This window comes from Mustela putorius, unplaced genomic scaffold (genome assembly GCF_011764305.1).
Source record: "Mustela putorius furo isolate JIRA1106 unplaced genomic scaffold, ASM1176430v1.1 tig00000281_pilon_pilon_pilon, whole genome shotgun sequence".
Lineage (NCBI taxonomy): Eukaryota > Metazoa > Chordata > Mammalia > Carnivora > Mustelidae > Mustela > Mustela putorius.
Genome location: NW_025421343.1, coordinates 23,793,565 through 23,809,768, shown reverse-complemented (window position 1 = coordinate 23,809,768; position 16,204 = coordinate 23,793,565). Strand labels below are relative to the sequence as shown.

Here is a 16,204-nt window from a genome sequence, read left to right as displayed (position 1 = left end):
CTTTCTTGTGTAAATATTTGAGGTTATAAATTTTCTGAGCAATAGTCTAAAAGCTGATACCCAATATTTTCACAATTATTTTCTAAATACTTTGAAATCTTGATTTTGCTCTTTAAAAATTAAGAGATTTAAAAAACTTTCGGGTGGTGGGAGATTTTGTTTTTCCACTTTGTAATTTATTTCTAGTATTACTGCATTAGGATCAAAGAATACCATTTATCCTGCTTTTTTATTTTTATTATTTTAATATAATTTTTTATTTTTTATATATCCTGCTTTTGTAAATGAATGAGTTCTTTGTTTTTAGGGTACAGACTCAGCATACAGTGGTTGATTACCTTACGCGGTTTAGGCCTTCCGCGTCGTTAGTTTGGCTACTTCATCTCGCAGGACTGCTGCTGCGCTGGTCAGTTTCTCCCCGCCTCCTCTCTAGCTCTCCTTTCTAAAGGCCACTGCTGCTATCTGGTGTGGTCTGCCCTCTTCCACTATTAAAGGGCGCTTCATCCCTTCACTTACTGTGTTCTCCCTTAAATTAAATTTCAGAAGATCGTGACCCCCTTCACTTTCTTCTGTTTGAGGAGGCACCTAGAGAGGATCTCACAATTATACAATTCAGAAGAGCCAGCAAAAACAGCCCTTACTGTGGCGCCTCTTCCTGCATGCACTCTTGGCTCCATCGCCAGTGTTTCTGGGAAAACTCCTCTATTTTATAGGTCCGCACTTTCTTCTATTTTTATTAGTTTTTTAAAAAATTTCTGTTTGTCATTTTTCTTATAGCTTTTAGGGGACTCTCAAAAAGAGAAAGGGAAAATGGCGAATATACCACAGTATTCAAACCAGAAATTTCTTTCTTAAGTTTCTGATGACATTTTCCCATTTATATAAGTAGCCATGAGAGCAACATCATTTTCTCCCATTACTATTCTACAGCCTATACTTCAGGCAACAGCAAAGGCCGTTTTATATTACCACATCCCTATGAAAAAGTAAAAAGCCTCCATTTCCTTCCTGCCCCACAGCACAGTCCCCAGCAGCCATGTTAACAGTTCAGGTAGGTATGGATCCTTTTCTTTACATAACTGTATGTACACATATGCAAGTACACCATTACCTTAAGAAATTATACAAATGGAACCATTCCACATTTCCATTTAAAAAATTTAACAACAGGTTATAGGTAATCCCCCATATAAACACATTTATTCAATAAATATTAAATGAATATTTGCTCTGTGCCTGTTACTATGTAGGTAGTCTGGATTCATGAGTGAACAAAACTGACAAATCTCATCTCATGGATAGCTTATTCTAGCAAGGTGGGGTAAACAACAGGTAATAAACTAGTAAACTACCCAGGATGAAGGTGCTGAGTGCTATGGAGCGAAGAAAAAGAGGGTAAGGGTGGATGGGAACAGAATGCAAACGCCTCATGAGGAAATGCCATTTGGGCAAAGTCTTGAAGGAGGTCAGAGGCTACGCCATGTAGATCTTGGGGGTGACAGCATTCCAGGCAGAGGTAACAGCTAAAGCAAAGTCCTTGAGACAGGACCACATCTGTCATATTTAAGGAACAGCAAGACAGTGTGGCCATCATTCAGAAAAGAGATTTTGGCTCAGCCTAACAGAATATTTGCAGATGTCCAAAAATGTCATGTCCTCCTTTCTATTAAACCGACAGAAATCCAGAGATCATCATCAAGCACTCAGGAGAGAGGCTGGATGTTCCTGAGTAAACTAGGTCACTGCTTAATCAATGATTCTAGAATTGTTCCTCCCTGCCACTGGAAAGGCCAAAACTGTAGTTTCAGTCAGATCTTCAGTCTTTACCTCCTGACCTTTCTTGAAAAAGGGGAAGACATGGGGAAGAAAAACCAAGGATGTCAGTGGGGCTGCAGAGAACAGAGAATACCAGAATCAATTGCCAGGCAGGGTTCAGCCAGCCTTTGAGGTTGTCTAATGAGGACTACATCCAAGAAGAATCATGGGCAAAGATGGGAAAGGATGACACAGCAGACGGGAGGTGGGGAGCCAAAGGGCAGAGTGAGGAGAGGGAGCGCAGTACATTCCTTTCAACCCATGTGCAAGAGTCTAGTTCAAATGCTCATCTGACTAAATCTTATGTAATGAATTTCAGCAAATGAGTATTTGAAGTTTCCGTTAAAAAATGTTTTTACCACATTCAGATTGTTCTGAGAATTGTAATTCAAGTACAAAGTAGGCTAAAGTTGATCTTTATATTTAGCTAACCACCTAATCAAATGTGGAGACATAGGTATCCAAGTATTTTGAGCTTCTGGAGTGACAGATTAGGTTTTTACTTTTGTTGTTGTTGTTGTTAAGACATTGCTGATGAAAATGTGTTCTAAACTACTATCTTAATGGCAGTTCTTGTAACTCCTAGATTACTCTAACTTAATTTTTCCTTTAAAAAAAAAAAAGACAAGGATTTAATGTAGATGCCCACCAGCCTCCTACTGAGCCCAAAGGTCACAATATGAAAACAGAAGAAAAAACAAACATTCTTATCAGCACACTCAACAGACTTGCATTTAAAAACTCACAAATCAAATATTAAAACCAATTCAAAGCAACTTGGGTTTTTTACCTGTAAAATAGCCACTTCATTACGGAGTTGACTTTCCTGTTTTGTGGGGAATCTCATCTTATCAATTACTTTAATAGCCACATCCCTTCCAGTCTTTCTGTGTTTTCCTATTAAAAAAAAAAAAGTATAGAAAAGAAAGAAAAAGCAAGTTGACAGTTCATATACAATATGAAAGCTTTATGAGGAAGTTGAACAAAGACTGAAACTAATATGTTTTTACTCTTGGATTTCTTTTCTTTGGCTGATTTTGTTCTTTCTCCTTCACTCACCTTTAACTTTCAGAAGTAAATTACATTTTTCCTTAGTAGTTGCCTCTCTTAAAGGCAGTTTCATTACTTGAAATGGCAGGAAATTTGAATGAACTTGTTTGCTGAACAATAATTTACCTTGTTAAATGCATTAACTACTCTGACTTAGTCTTCAGATACTGTCAAGATAGAAGCATTTTATCAATGAATTAATTTTATTCTAGGTTCACCGAGATAGCACAGTTATTTAACCACATATTAGGGCAAGCCTTAAGGCGGAAAGGCCATTAGAAAGCTACTTAAAGCGGGTTGGCAAAGGAGGAAAGGGATTTAACATTTCTTTTATACTGTAGATTATAGCTTATAAAGTACTTTTATGTACATTAGGCTTAATTAACACCCCTGGGAGCTATGCAGGTCAGATTTTGTTGGCCGCTTTAAACAGATGAAGATACTAATGCACAGTGAGCTTAAATGACTGCCAGTGTCAGGAGTCACAGTGCGATTTCGGGTCTTCGGACCTGGCACGACATTCCTGCCAACAGCAGACGAATGGGGCCACTTGTGCTGGAAATCCAGCAGAGCGTATCCTTGGATAAATGAGCCCACAAAGCGCAACAAAGGCTTCCAGCCATTTATTTTCCCCCACAAACATCCTTATGAGTGAGCTGTGAGGAGAGATAAAGTAAGTACTGTGAAACAATTTCCTGACGCTTTCTGTTACTCTGTAAAGCGAGCAGCTGCGATTAAAGAACACGCAGAGTGAATAGGGCAGAGCTAGAAGAAAGCATGTCAGCCCCGGGGGGAACCACTCGACAAACTGTGACAGGACATGACAGCTGGCCAGGGTCTTCCAGTTTCACAGCTTCCTGGCGTATGTATGAGACGCAGCGGGCTGTAGGTCGCTTACCTCCATAGACGATGCCAAACTGGCCTGAACCAAGCACCTCATCGGCAAAGATCTGGTAAACAGTGCTAATGTCCTGTTTGGGAAAGAGGAAGCGGCGTTATTTCTCTCTGTTCAATACTGGCAGTATCTCTGACTCTTTTCATTCTAATACTGAACACCTTTCTGTTTTTAGGAGAGAGGCAGCTAAGTTTCCTAACATATTTTATGAACACAAACTTTCCACGCCCTAGAAAACCCCAATTGTATTACTATGACTTTTAATATGCAAGTACAATGTATTCTGTAACAAGGCCTTTGGGGGAAAAGCGCTTTGAATAAAAGAAAGTCTTGTATTTAGTAAGTCATGATCTATAAAAAGTAAATTAACATAAAAAAATTAACAAAATTTTACCTATTACACCATTAAAGAGATTTGCTATCTTTGCTATCAGGCTGATCTGAAAGCCTGATGAAAGGGCACCTGTGAGAAAGTCTGCAGCTCAGATCCCTCCCCATCCTCATCCCCCTCTCCCGTCCTCCTAGGTGGTGGCTGTTGCTGTGGGAATATTCCTGGCTGGAGCTCTCCAGCCCCTCCCTAACGCAGTCTGGTGTTTGAAGTCAGGGGCTCCATCTCTGTCAGTGTTACACTCCCTGCCAGCGCCCGTGTCGTGGTAGCAACTCATACGGAATGGTACAGACCTCAATTTCTCGCTGGTAAAGGGGATACAGTAACATCTATTTCACTGTATTTTTAAGTAAGTTAAATGAGGATATATACCAAGTGTCAAGTCCGGGGCCTGGCATATAAAATCAGGAATTCCATAAGTCTGATGTCCTAATTTCTGTTGAAATTAGGTAATCTTTAAATTGTTGACTTCCCTGGGACTTGACTCTCTCACCTGTAACAAAGTATTGGTTTACACCTCTAGGTTCCTCCTAATTTAAAAACTGCCTACCATTTTATGATTGTCATCAACACTTATTGAGCCCTAACTGTATAGATGACTCTGTAAAAGGTAGCTAATTTGTAAAAACAGACCTAGTTAAGAGGCTTATGATGTATTAGGGAAACAAAAAAATCTATTAAAAAGATAAATAATTCAGGACATACCAGGGTCAGATAAATTCAACTTATTTGTAGAGGCTCTCCTAACACCTTTTCTTTACTAACTCCCCAGAATAACCTGTACTTCCCATTCTCTCTGAAAAGAAAATATTGACTGTATAAAATGCATGTGGCATCCCAACAAATAACTCTTAAAACTGAATTTGTTCCCAAACCCATTATACCAAATGTTATAGATTATATAGTTTAATTACAAAAAGTTAAATAAGTATACTATATAAGTCAATAAAACATTAGAAATTTCTATGAAAGCAAAGTAGTTTTAGAAACTCCATAAAGGGGGCACCTGGTGGTACTGTCAGTTAAGCATCCGACTCTTGGTTTTGGCTCATGTCATGATCTCAGGGTTGTGAGATCGAGCCCTGCACTGGGCTCCATGCTCAGTGTCAGATCTGCTTGAGATTATCTCTCCCTCTGTCCCTCCTCCTTGTGTTCTCTCTCTTAAATAAATAACTCTTTAAAAAAAAAAAACACACACACAAAACTCTATAAAGGTGAGACACCAAAATTACAGCTGTCAATTTATTTGTGAGCAAAATAAATACCAAAGATTGTGGGGTAAGGATTCTGTTCTCAGAATACTTCACAAGTATCCCTGGTTCTACTTTAAAGAAACAAAAATTAGAAATTTTAGAGAATCCATTAGGGGTGTTGTTGTATAATAAGAACTTGACTGGCCTTTGTCCCTAGTTCCAAAGAGAGAGATTCTAAATCCTTAGAATTTCTCAAGTCATAGGAGTATCTTATATATTATGGTATTCATGAGCCCCTTGGATCACACCAGAATTATGCTAACAAAATGATTCAGGATGGGGTAGAGTCACCAGAAAGACCAACCATATGATTACAGTGTTAGGGCTTTGAACCGGTCCAAACTCAGGGGAGGAGAAGGGGCAGTAAGAGATGGAGTTCAATCATGTGGCCAATGCTTCAGTCAATCATGCCTACTTAATGAGATTCCAATAAAAACTCTGTACACTAAGGCCCAGGTGACTTTGCAGGCTGGTGACAGATCACTGTGCAGTAGGGTTGCATGTCCTGATTTCAGGGAGAGAATGCAGAAGCTCTACATTCAGAACCCTCCCAGACTATACCCTATGTGTCTTTGGTTGGCTGATCCTGATTTTTATCTGTTACAATAAGGCTGTAAATCTAAATCCAGCACTTTCCTGAGTTCTGAGTCATTCTAGTGAGTTACTGAACCTCAGTGTGGGTTTGTGGGAATCCCGACTCTGTAGCCAGTTAGTCAGAAGTATGGATGAACTAGGGACCCCTGCTCTTGTGGCTGGTGTCTCAAGTGAGAGCAGCTTTGTTAGGAACTGTGCCCTTAACCTGTGGAGTCTGCATAAAATCAGGGCATGAGCATGGGAACTGCAGTACTATGTTAAAGGTGTGCCTGATGCAAGAAAGACGAGGTGGAACTCTACTTAACAGACCCATACTTAAAGAAGTCTCATCCCTGTGACAAAAGTAAATCAATATGTATATATATGTGTTTTAAGGTATAATGAAAATTTTAAGATTTATAAGAATCATTTTTACATGCTTCCCAACTTTAATCAATTTTTTGTTTAACCAAGGAAATTTTGATTCTAATCAAATTAGATGAGGGAACATCCACTAGTCAAATAATAACTGCTAGAAAAGGCTTTCACAAAGACCAATTCTGAAACTCTTCCCTTCTCAGCTATGAATGGATATGCCCCTCAAGTTCTCAGGGGATCCTTCAAAGTTAGTGACCTCATGTTTGTGTAATCCCCCTCTTCCTCCCCCAAAATCTGGTTACCTACCACTACAAGAGACACACAGATTACATCTCCTTGAAACCCTCTATTCCCTGTAACACTACTGGATAGCCAGTCTCTTCATGCAGTCTTAGAAAAGCCAACATGTATATGCTACAGGGGTATTACAGCCGGAGGCCCCAAGTGGAGGATGGCGAGATTTTTATCAAAGAAATTTTTAGACAGCCAATGAACTATTTTATGACTTCTTTTTCGAATCTTTTTTCTTATCCAGGGTTGGCAAATCAGTTACAGGCCAAATCCAGCCTGCTGTCTCTTTTGTATGGGCTCCTGATATACAAATCAACTTTACATTTTAAATGGTTAAAAGGGAAAATAATAAAAGCATTTTTTGACATGTGAAAATGATAAAAATTCAAATTCAAGTGTCTATAAATAGTTATATTGGGACACAGTTATGCTCATTCCTTTATGCACTGCCTATGGATGCTTTCTCATGACCATGGCAGAGTAAAGTAATAGGGTGTGGACCCCAAAGCCTAAAATATAGAAAGTATGCTGACCCCTGTCATAATCCCTAACATGTACCTACCTATGCAGCCAAACTTCTTCCATTCACTATTCTTTGAAAGTCTTGTATTAAAAGTCTTGTTTGTCCTGCTTCCCTCTATTTTCCATCCTGGTCCCTGTGCTTGCCCTAACTATTGTCTCCCCCTGACCCCCATCCTCTCCACACTTTAGCCAAAATGCCTTTCCATCCTTGTGGGCACAGCTCAGGCTTCACTTCCTTGAGGAAGCTTTCCCTCCTTCCTTACCAGCAAGAAGTAATCTCTCCCTTCTCTTTGAACTAGTCTATCACTATGTGATATTCTACTATCACTTGTGAAAAAATTATCTTTATTTTCACACTTTAAAAAAATCTGCTTTAGTTTCCTTCATAAAGCAGAACTCCTTAGAGTAGTTATCAGCCACAAAATCTAGCTGGTGCCTTTAGGCCAAGTGCTCAATACTCTGGCCCATGAACTTTTAAAAAATTCAAACATAATTAACATACAATGTTATACTAGTTTTGGATATACAATATAGTCATTTACAATTCTAAATGTTTCCAGCACTCATCAAGATGAATGTATTCTTAATTCCCTTTATCTACTTCACCATCCCCCCCACCCAACTCCCCTCGGGCAACTACATTTGTTCTCTGTATTTAAGAGTTTGGTTTTTGTCTCTTGAATTTATTTAATAAGATTTTCACATCTTATTTTACCTATTTTAATTACCCAATTTACTATTTTATTTTTTTTTTTTTTTTTTTTTTTTTTTTTTTTTTTTTTTTTTTTTAAAGATTTTATTTATTCATTTGACAGAGAGAGATCACAAGTAGGCAGAGAGGCAGGCAGAGAGAGAGGAGGAAGCAGGCTCCCTGCTGAGCAGAGAGCCCGATGCGGGACTCGATCCCAGCACCCTGAGATCATGACCCGAGCCGAAGGCAGCGGCTTAACCCACTGAGCCACCCAGGCGCCCCCCCAATTTACTATTTTAGCTGTAATTTTTACTTACCACATTTTCCTGGATCTGACAGTTAGATACAGAGATACTAGTAGACAAATCTTCTGTAAAACAGAAGGATGATGTATGAGAAAAGAAAAAAATTGTTGTATGACTTAATATTAACATTTGCTGATATGTGAATGCCCACACTACGTTAAATTTTTAAAAGTGGCTAACATACAGTTAATATAATTATGTTCTTTAAAAAAATTTATCCACACACATAATACTAACCCATCAATAAGAAACTAGTCAAATAAAACTTGACACATCCACACAAAGAAATATTATCTAAACACTCAATGGTGTAGAGCTATCCATACTGAGTTAGAAAGCTATCCATGGCATATTAAGTTAGAAAGGCAAGTTGTAAGGCAGCAGCATTTGAATTAAAAACAAAGAAAATATGATACTTCTGGTGAACAAGAGAGGAAGGGGTTGGGGAACAAAAACTTTAGTCTTTGTACATTTCCACACTGCCCGCATTTTCTAAAACATAAAAAGCAGGCATTATTTTAATAATAAAGAATTAGATAAATCAGATAAATCTATATACTGACACTGAAATATATCTGATCCCATATTAGTTTAATAGTGGATAAAAGCAAATCGCATTTTTTGTAAAAATAAAAATATAATAATACAGTACAGGCAGTACCAGCTTCCATTCTCCCCAAACCAAGAAATATACACCAAATTGTTAATAATGGTTTTCTCATGGGGGAGATATAGAAGCAGGAATAAGGGGATGTGTTACAAGTGTACAGGAAGGGCTGTCTCATTTTATATTCCTTATGACTGTGAAGTTTCTATGTCTATATTACTTTGATAAGCAAAGGAAGTAAGTGACAAGGGAAGAGGGCCACATGGAAAAAGTATGTAAGAGACTAGGTCTCAAACATATAAAATCTCAGAGAAAACTCAAAGAAATAAGATATGAAATTTCCTTTAAGATCCCAAATATAAAAATTTAAAACAAGAAAATGTAAGCATACTGTAAGTCAAAAATAAGTAATATGACTGTCAAAGACTGCATTTAAAAATGTTAATCCTAAAATATTTTAACTAATTCAAATATTAATGAACAAAAAAGGCAGAGCATCAATGATATTAAAGTGTCTAAAGCTTTGTTTTTCAATCATTCCATTTTCCTAGCACAAGTCAGTACTGATTTTATTTCAAATGCCTCCACTGTGTAACTCCACCTAGATTTATCTTCTATTGCTTCCTAGAACTCCACTCCAGAAAAACCAATAGCAGCAGCCAACAACCCAGGAATAGTATTACCAATGTGTCAGAACTGTGCTAAGTGCATTATATGCATTTATTATTATTCCCACTTCAGATTAGTGACTGCAGAGACCAAGATCACAGCCAGTAAGCAACGACTGTGCTTCCATTCTCTACCATCCTCACTCTTAACCCCTCGGTCATTCTGCTTTTAGAGACTCTTATCCCGAGGGAGGAGGTCCATGGATGGGCTGGAGAACAGAGAATATTCCTATATCCCATTATACATAACATTTGTGTTTATGTCCCTGTATCATTTTCTGGGGGAAAAGATCCATGGCTTCAATTAGGATATCAGACTTTTGCCTAAAATCACCCCGAACTTAAGCAGCACTGTAAATATCCATCTGATTCATCCTCTGAGAGTCAGTATTAAACACCAAACATGTTCACAGTCATTACTTTCATCCCTTTGATCACGCCCGTCTTCCTTAACTAGAGTAACACGATCCCCCTTCACCCTTCCCTTTTGATTTTTCCTATCCTTACCTACTTGAGATCCAAGGTCAAGGTTCAAATCAGATTGTTTCTATCATAAAGTCTCTGCTTACTCCTCCTTTGCATATCTGCATCCCCCAGATAATGCATTACTCATTTCTGCATTCTACTGCCTTATGCTACCACTTAACACTTATGTTGTATGCCCTTTCTCCCTTAATTTCTGTGTTTCTTTTGCATTCTAGCTCTGAGCCTAGTATAATGCCAAGAATAGATGCATGAAATAATAGAGCTGAACTAACACACATTTAAGGAACTGGCTGATACCTATTTCGATTTAAATATACTTGTCTAATGAATAATGTTTCCCCATAAATAACAACACCAGTAGCATAAAAGTGACATTATGTTATGGCTTTCACTTGACCCTTTATCAAATTTAGGTTTTATTTTATAAATTTTGTTGGTGCAAAGAACATATTTTAATAATTTTTTAGTATTTCTGAATGTTTTAATTCAGTTAAAAGAAAAATGGCATTTATGACTTCATAGATTTCACAAATATGATGTGAACCATAATACTCTATCACCTGTTTATATCCCACCATGAAGCAAAATGCTAGTAGTCTGCTTAAGCCAATGAGAGTTCATGGATACCAAACACTGGTTCTCCTTTCTTTAATGCTGAGAACCCTATAAAGTAGGTACTATTACAGAGAGGTAAGGTTTTGCCTAAGATCATATAACAGGTTGGCAGAACCAGGATTTGAATGTAGGGAAACTGACTCTGAAACCTAGCTCTAGGGGTTTATGTATACATTATAACATAACTATACAAAGGAATTAACTAACAATATTGGTTAGTACAGATGAAGCTTAAAGTAAGCATTAGAAATATATACAGAGGGGTGCCTCAGTGGCTCAGTTGGTTAAGCATCTGCCCTCGGCTAAGGTCATGATTCCAGAGTCCCGGGATCGGGATCGAGATTGAGCAGGGAGTCTGCTTCTCCCTCTGCCCCTCCACTCTGCTCATGCTCGCTCTCGCTCTCTCTCTCAAATAAATCTTAAAAAAAAAAAAGAAAAAAAAAAGAAAAGAAAGAAAGAAAGAAATACATGCAGAAACACAACCATACCCACAAAATGCGAGGGGGAGAAAAGCCATCATCAAGCTTATTGCTTACTGTGATCTCTCCCTTGCCCTGGAGAAGTGCAAACACTTGCTTGAGGGGTAACAGGCATGAGAGCTTGGCGAATTGCTTTTTCCCAGCTCTGTGCTACATCAACTCCAACTCCAGTGGCAGCAAGAACAGGATTGTGGGAGCTATCCCCATTGTTCTCCCCAACAAAGTATACCATAGTATCAGTGATGATTTCAAAACAGTGTGGGTTGCTGCCTTGTGAAATGTTTGTGAAATCTTGTGGCGAAGATATGCGGAGAATTTCTGAAAGTGGGATTTCCTGAAGTAAAAAATTAAGCATTAAAAGATATGAATACATCTTTGTTTTTATTTTCAAATACACTAACAGAGATATGCGTTTTTAATGAATGCATTAAGATGAACACAAGTATGTGGTACATGGAACACACAGTCAAGTCTTATGATAGTATCTGCCTGGAATGATCTGCACGCCCAACAATGCCGAAGGCAGAGCATGGAGTATGATCACTAAGCCAGTTATTCAGGCCTGCAGCAGGTCATTAGACTGTAAGGAAGGAGAGGATCCTGGAGGGTAAATGCCACTATATGCAACACTTGTCACTTTCCAATTGTCATTAAATCAACTCAACAATTACTTCTCTACCAGAGGCTGCTGCAAGATACAGCCCTCAGAGAAGAACAAAGCAAAAATAAGAGCAAACAAAAGTAGAATGTTAGTACAGGTTGTTCAAGCATTCCATCTGGTTCTGCCCATAAATGTAACAAGTATTTATAGGAAATCCATTCCCTAATGCAAAGAAAGTACTTAAAAGGACCCAACCAGATCAAAGCAAGTCTAGTTTCTATTCTCTTTCTTAAGGATACAATTGCTACACTCTGCTATTTTGTCTGGTGTCTCTGACACGCAAAGGGTGGAGCAAGCCAAGCAAAGAAGACTAGACAAGAGGTGAAGAAGCTGCTTCTGGGGATCAGGGCCTCACAGATAAAATGGAGCGTAGAGAACACCAAATCCCACAGTGGCCTCTTCTGGGCAGGTGATGATCATGGGACTTACTACACTGCCCAACCTAAATCACAGCATTCAAAAGGCAATCAATAGCAACCTGACAAGCAGGCCAAAACCAAAGGAACACACAACGAAAAACAACTTTGGGCAGCAGGGCTACTGTGAGGGGTGAAATGGAGGGGTGTGGGACAGTTATTTCAACACGGAACTTAACAGTGCCTTTTATACAGGACATTAGGCAGAGTCAAAATAGGTATATGCCAATATAATAATTAATGAATATTACTTGAATATTTGGAAAATATATAATGTTTCAATGTACATATTTTTCAAAATATGTATAATTTTTACCTTATAATACTTTGATCCAGATTCATTTTGAAACAAGGTTAGACATTTGCTGTCCAGTCTCCAGTAATGCCTCTTTCTCTATAAAATAAAGGACATAAAAGTCTGCGGTATAAAAATAATGGTTCCTCCAAAGTGCCTGTCCCTTTCCTTTCCCTTTCATTTCTACTCATAAGTTTGTATTTCTGTAGGTTTAAAATTCGTGAGGGTCAAAATTCTGCAAATACAAGAAGGATACAGAGTGACAAGTATACTCCCGCCACCATTCACATCTCACTCCAGGTAAGCAATGGTAGTAGGTTTCTAGGCATCCTTTTAGAGAATTTTATGCATGCATGCTCAAATATATACATGGTATACATGCGCAGGTAGGTAATTTACCTATAGGCTGCATTTCTAATCTGGCTCGCTGGATCAGAAAATATATACACATGTAATTTTGCTAGACAATGTCAATCACCCTTCATAAGATTTGACCCAATTTATAGTATCATCAGCAATATAAGTACCTATCTACTCAAACCTTCACTAATATAGTTATGTTACTTTGATCTTGGCAACACTGATAAATAAAAGCTGGTAATTCAGTGAAATTTTAAACTGTACTTTTTATTAAAAATGAACACTGGGTATGCTGCATAAATAATGAATTTTGGGGTGCCTGGGTGGCTCAGTGGGTTAAGCCGCTGCCTTCGGCTCAGGTCATGATCTCAGGGTCCTGGGATCGAGTCCCACATTGGGCTCTCTTCTCAGCGGGGAGCCTGCTTCCTCCTCTCTCTCTCTGCCTGCCTCTCTGCCTACTTGTGATCTCTCTCTGTCAAATAAATAAATAAAATCTTAAAAAAAAATAATGAATTTTGGAACACTGAAAAAATTAAATTAAATTAAATTTTAAAAATTGAGGTTGGGTGGGGGGAAAGAGGGTATAGGTGACTCAATGATCTGAAACCAAAATTCAAAAAAAGAATGAGATAAAGCTCTTATGTTCAAGAGTCATATGTATTTCCTTGATTATGAACTCTGCTAATATTCTTTGCCCATTCTTTGTGCTGTGTGGTCTTTTTCTGATCAATTTATTGTCATCCTTACATATAATGAAATTAATCCTTTTTAAAATGAAATGAATCCTTGTCTAAATTATGACTTCGGGATACTTTCAGTTTGTCATTTGTCTTTGCTTTTGTTTTTTGATATGTGTTTTTGTTTTTTTCTTAACATGCCCCTTTATTTTTAAAAATGAAGCCTTCAGCCATTTTTGGTCACAGTGTAATTAAACGGAAGGTACAGAGATTTCTCATGTACTCCCTTCGCCCCACACATGCAAAGCCTCCCCATTATCTACATTCTCGTTCAGAACTGTACACTTGTTACAACTAATGAACCTACACAGACACATCATAATCACAAAGTTCAGAGTTAACGTAATGATTCCCTCTAGTGTTGTACATTCTTAGGGTTTGGACAAATATATAATGACAGGTTACATCATTTTATTTTATCGAGTATTTTCCTTGCCTTAAAAATTCTGTGTTCTTTCTGCTGATCCATGCCTACCTGCCTGCTGCCCTTATTCTTCACTGTCTCCATAGTTTTGCTTTTTCCAGATGTCATAGCTGGAATTATAGAGTATACAGCCTTTTCACACTGGCTTCTTTTCCTTAGTAATATGCACTTAAGATTCCTTCCTATCTTTTCATAGCTCACTGCTGTTTAGTACTGAATAATATTCCGTCGTCTGGATGTATGTACTACGGTTTGTCAATTCACTTACTGAAGGACATCCTGTTGCTTCCAAGTTTTGGCAATTATGAATAAAGCTATCGTAATCATCCATATTCAGGTTTTTGTGAGGACCTAAGTTTTCATATCCTTTGGGTAAAGACCAAGGCATGCAACTGCCAGATCATATGGTGAAAGTATGTTGGGTTTTGTAAGAAGCCGTCAAACTGTCTTCCAACGCGTCCATAGCATTTTGCATTCCCACCAACAATGAATGAAAGTTTGCATTGCTCTATCTACATCCTTGCCAGCCTTTGGTGCTGTCAGTGTTCAGGTTCTGGCCATTCCAATCCGTATGTAGTGGCATTCCACTGCTCTTTTAATGTGCATTTCCCTGATGACGTAGGATATGGAACGCCTTTTCATGTGCTTATCTGCCATCTGTGTATCTTCTTTGGTGAGGTATGTGTTAAGGTTTTTGACTCATTTATTAATTGGGCTGTTTCCTTACTGTTGAATTTTAAGAGTTCTTTGTATATTTTGGAGAAGTCTTTCATCAGATATCTCTTTTACAAATATTTTCTCCTAGTCTGTGTTTGCCTCATTCTCTCAACACTGTCTTACAGAGCAAAAGCTTTTAACTGTAATGAAGTCTATCTTATCAATTATTTCTTTCACAGATTTTGTATTTGGTGATGTATCCCCAGATACTTTCTGAATCTCTATTGCTCTACTAGTTTGTAAAAATATTTCAAAGTTCTGCCTTTTGAAAACTCTTTACAAATGTAACTACAGTTCTAGTGTACAAAAATGCCTTAATATAGATCTCGTTCTTATTTCGATTTTAAAAATGCATAAAGTAAAGCACATAACAAAGTTTCACTACCGTATTACAATGTCTGTGATTACTGACCAGGGTGTCCCTGCTGCTGTAATGGACCATCCACCCTTCCTTCACCATCGTGCTGCTCTTCCTCTTTGTGTGCTTGATGGACTGTACAACCCTCATTAGCGGAATATTACTGCTTGTTGATGGACTAAAAAACATTTAGAGTTCATGATAAAATATTGATCATTTCAATTTTTTAAAAAATCACATAATACTTTAAACTCACCAGCCCTTTTTAGGATAGTTGAGCTTATAATTTTTCAAAATACCTTATAGAAATAGCTTAAGAGAATAATCCAATTATGATGACACACAGTTGATTTATAAAAGACTAAGATAATACTACAAGCCCTCATATTTTTTGATGGGTCATAACACAAAACAATGCACAGAGCAGAAAGAATTCTCCCTAACTGCAAGATATGAAGCCTGGGAGAGGGTCGGAGCCCTTAGATAAAGGCTTCAAACTTTTTACCACAATCTCATTTGGGATTGCTGTTGAGAAAGCTGCTTTTGCCCTAGGCAGCAAGGTTAATTAGTAAATTCATAATAAGGTTAAAAAGTAAGTATATCTACAACCAAATTTACATGGTTCAAAGGTCAAATTCCATTATTCATGTTGTTAGCAAAAAGTATTTCTAGCAGAAGACACTGAAAGTCAAATGTTTACAGATAACAATTAAGAAAATAAAAATAATAAATAATGCACCAGTCAAATCAGGTAATACTGAAACATGGGCCAGGAACAGCATAGCTAGAGGAAAAGAACAATTTGGGGCATAAGTGTGAAAACACATGGTTTTTCAATTTCAGTTAAATATTTTCTCTTAAATTATGAAGTATTCATGATTAGAAGCTATTTGAGTTCTCTGGATAGTCTCCAAACTCAGACATGTGAGATTGATAAATGATCCACTTTCTCTAGATACCTCCTGGTTGCCACTGAAAAACAAAACCTGCCAAAATATTAACATTTCATTACAAAGTAGTACATCCTATAAAGCTGTATACATAGAAAAACTAAATTTCTATAAACGTAAGGGGATATTTACAAGCTTAATAATCCAATAGCATTACAAAGTGCTAATAGCCTAATTAACCACTCCCAAATTCATCACCATCATCTTTGTGCAACATCTGTAGGTAAACATTCGTACTGGTATTTCGAACACTCAGCAATCTACCTCTAC

The 16,204-nt window shown here is 37.7% G+C and overlaps 1 protein-coding gene across 3 annotated transcripts in view; it reads right to left on the bottom strand.

The window, feature by feature from the left end:
- The window catches only part of PRKD3 (protein kinase D3), an 81,977-nt gene that overhangs the window by 10,828 nt on the left and 54,945 nt on the right, over positions 1 to 16,204 (bottom strand). For all 3 annotated transcript variants that reach the window (XM_045079231.1, XM_045079232.1, XM_013062951.2), the window contains 6 exons: positions 15,039 to 15,162; positions 12,410 to 12,487; positions 11,074 to 11,350; positions 8,174 to 8,226; positions 3,764 to 3,836; positions 2,606 to 2,712 (listed from right to left, as the gene is read on the bottom strand). In XM_045079231.1, coding sequence (XP_044935166.1) covers positions 2,606 to 2,712; positions 3,764 to 3,836; positions 8,174 to 8,226; positions 11,074 to 11,350; positions 12,410 to 12,487; positions 15,039 to 15,162 — 712 coding nt within the window. The remainder of the gene's footprint in view (positions 1 to 2,605; positions 2,713 to 3,763; positions 3,837 to 8,173; positions 8,227 to 11,073; positions 11,351 to 12,409; positions 12,488 to 15,038; positions 15,163 to 16,204) is intronic.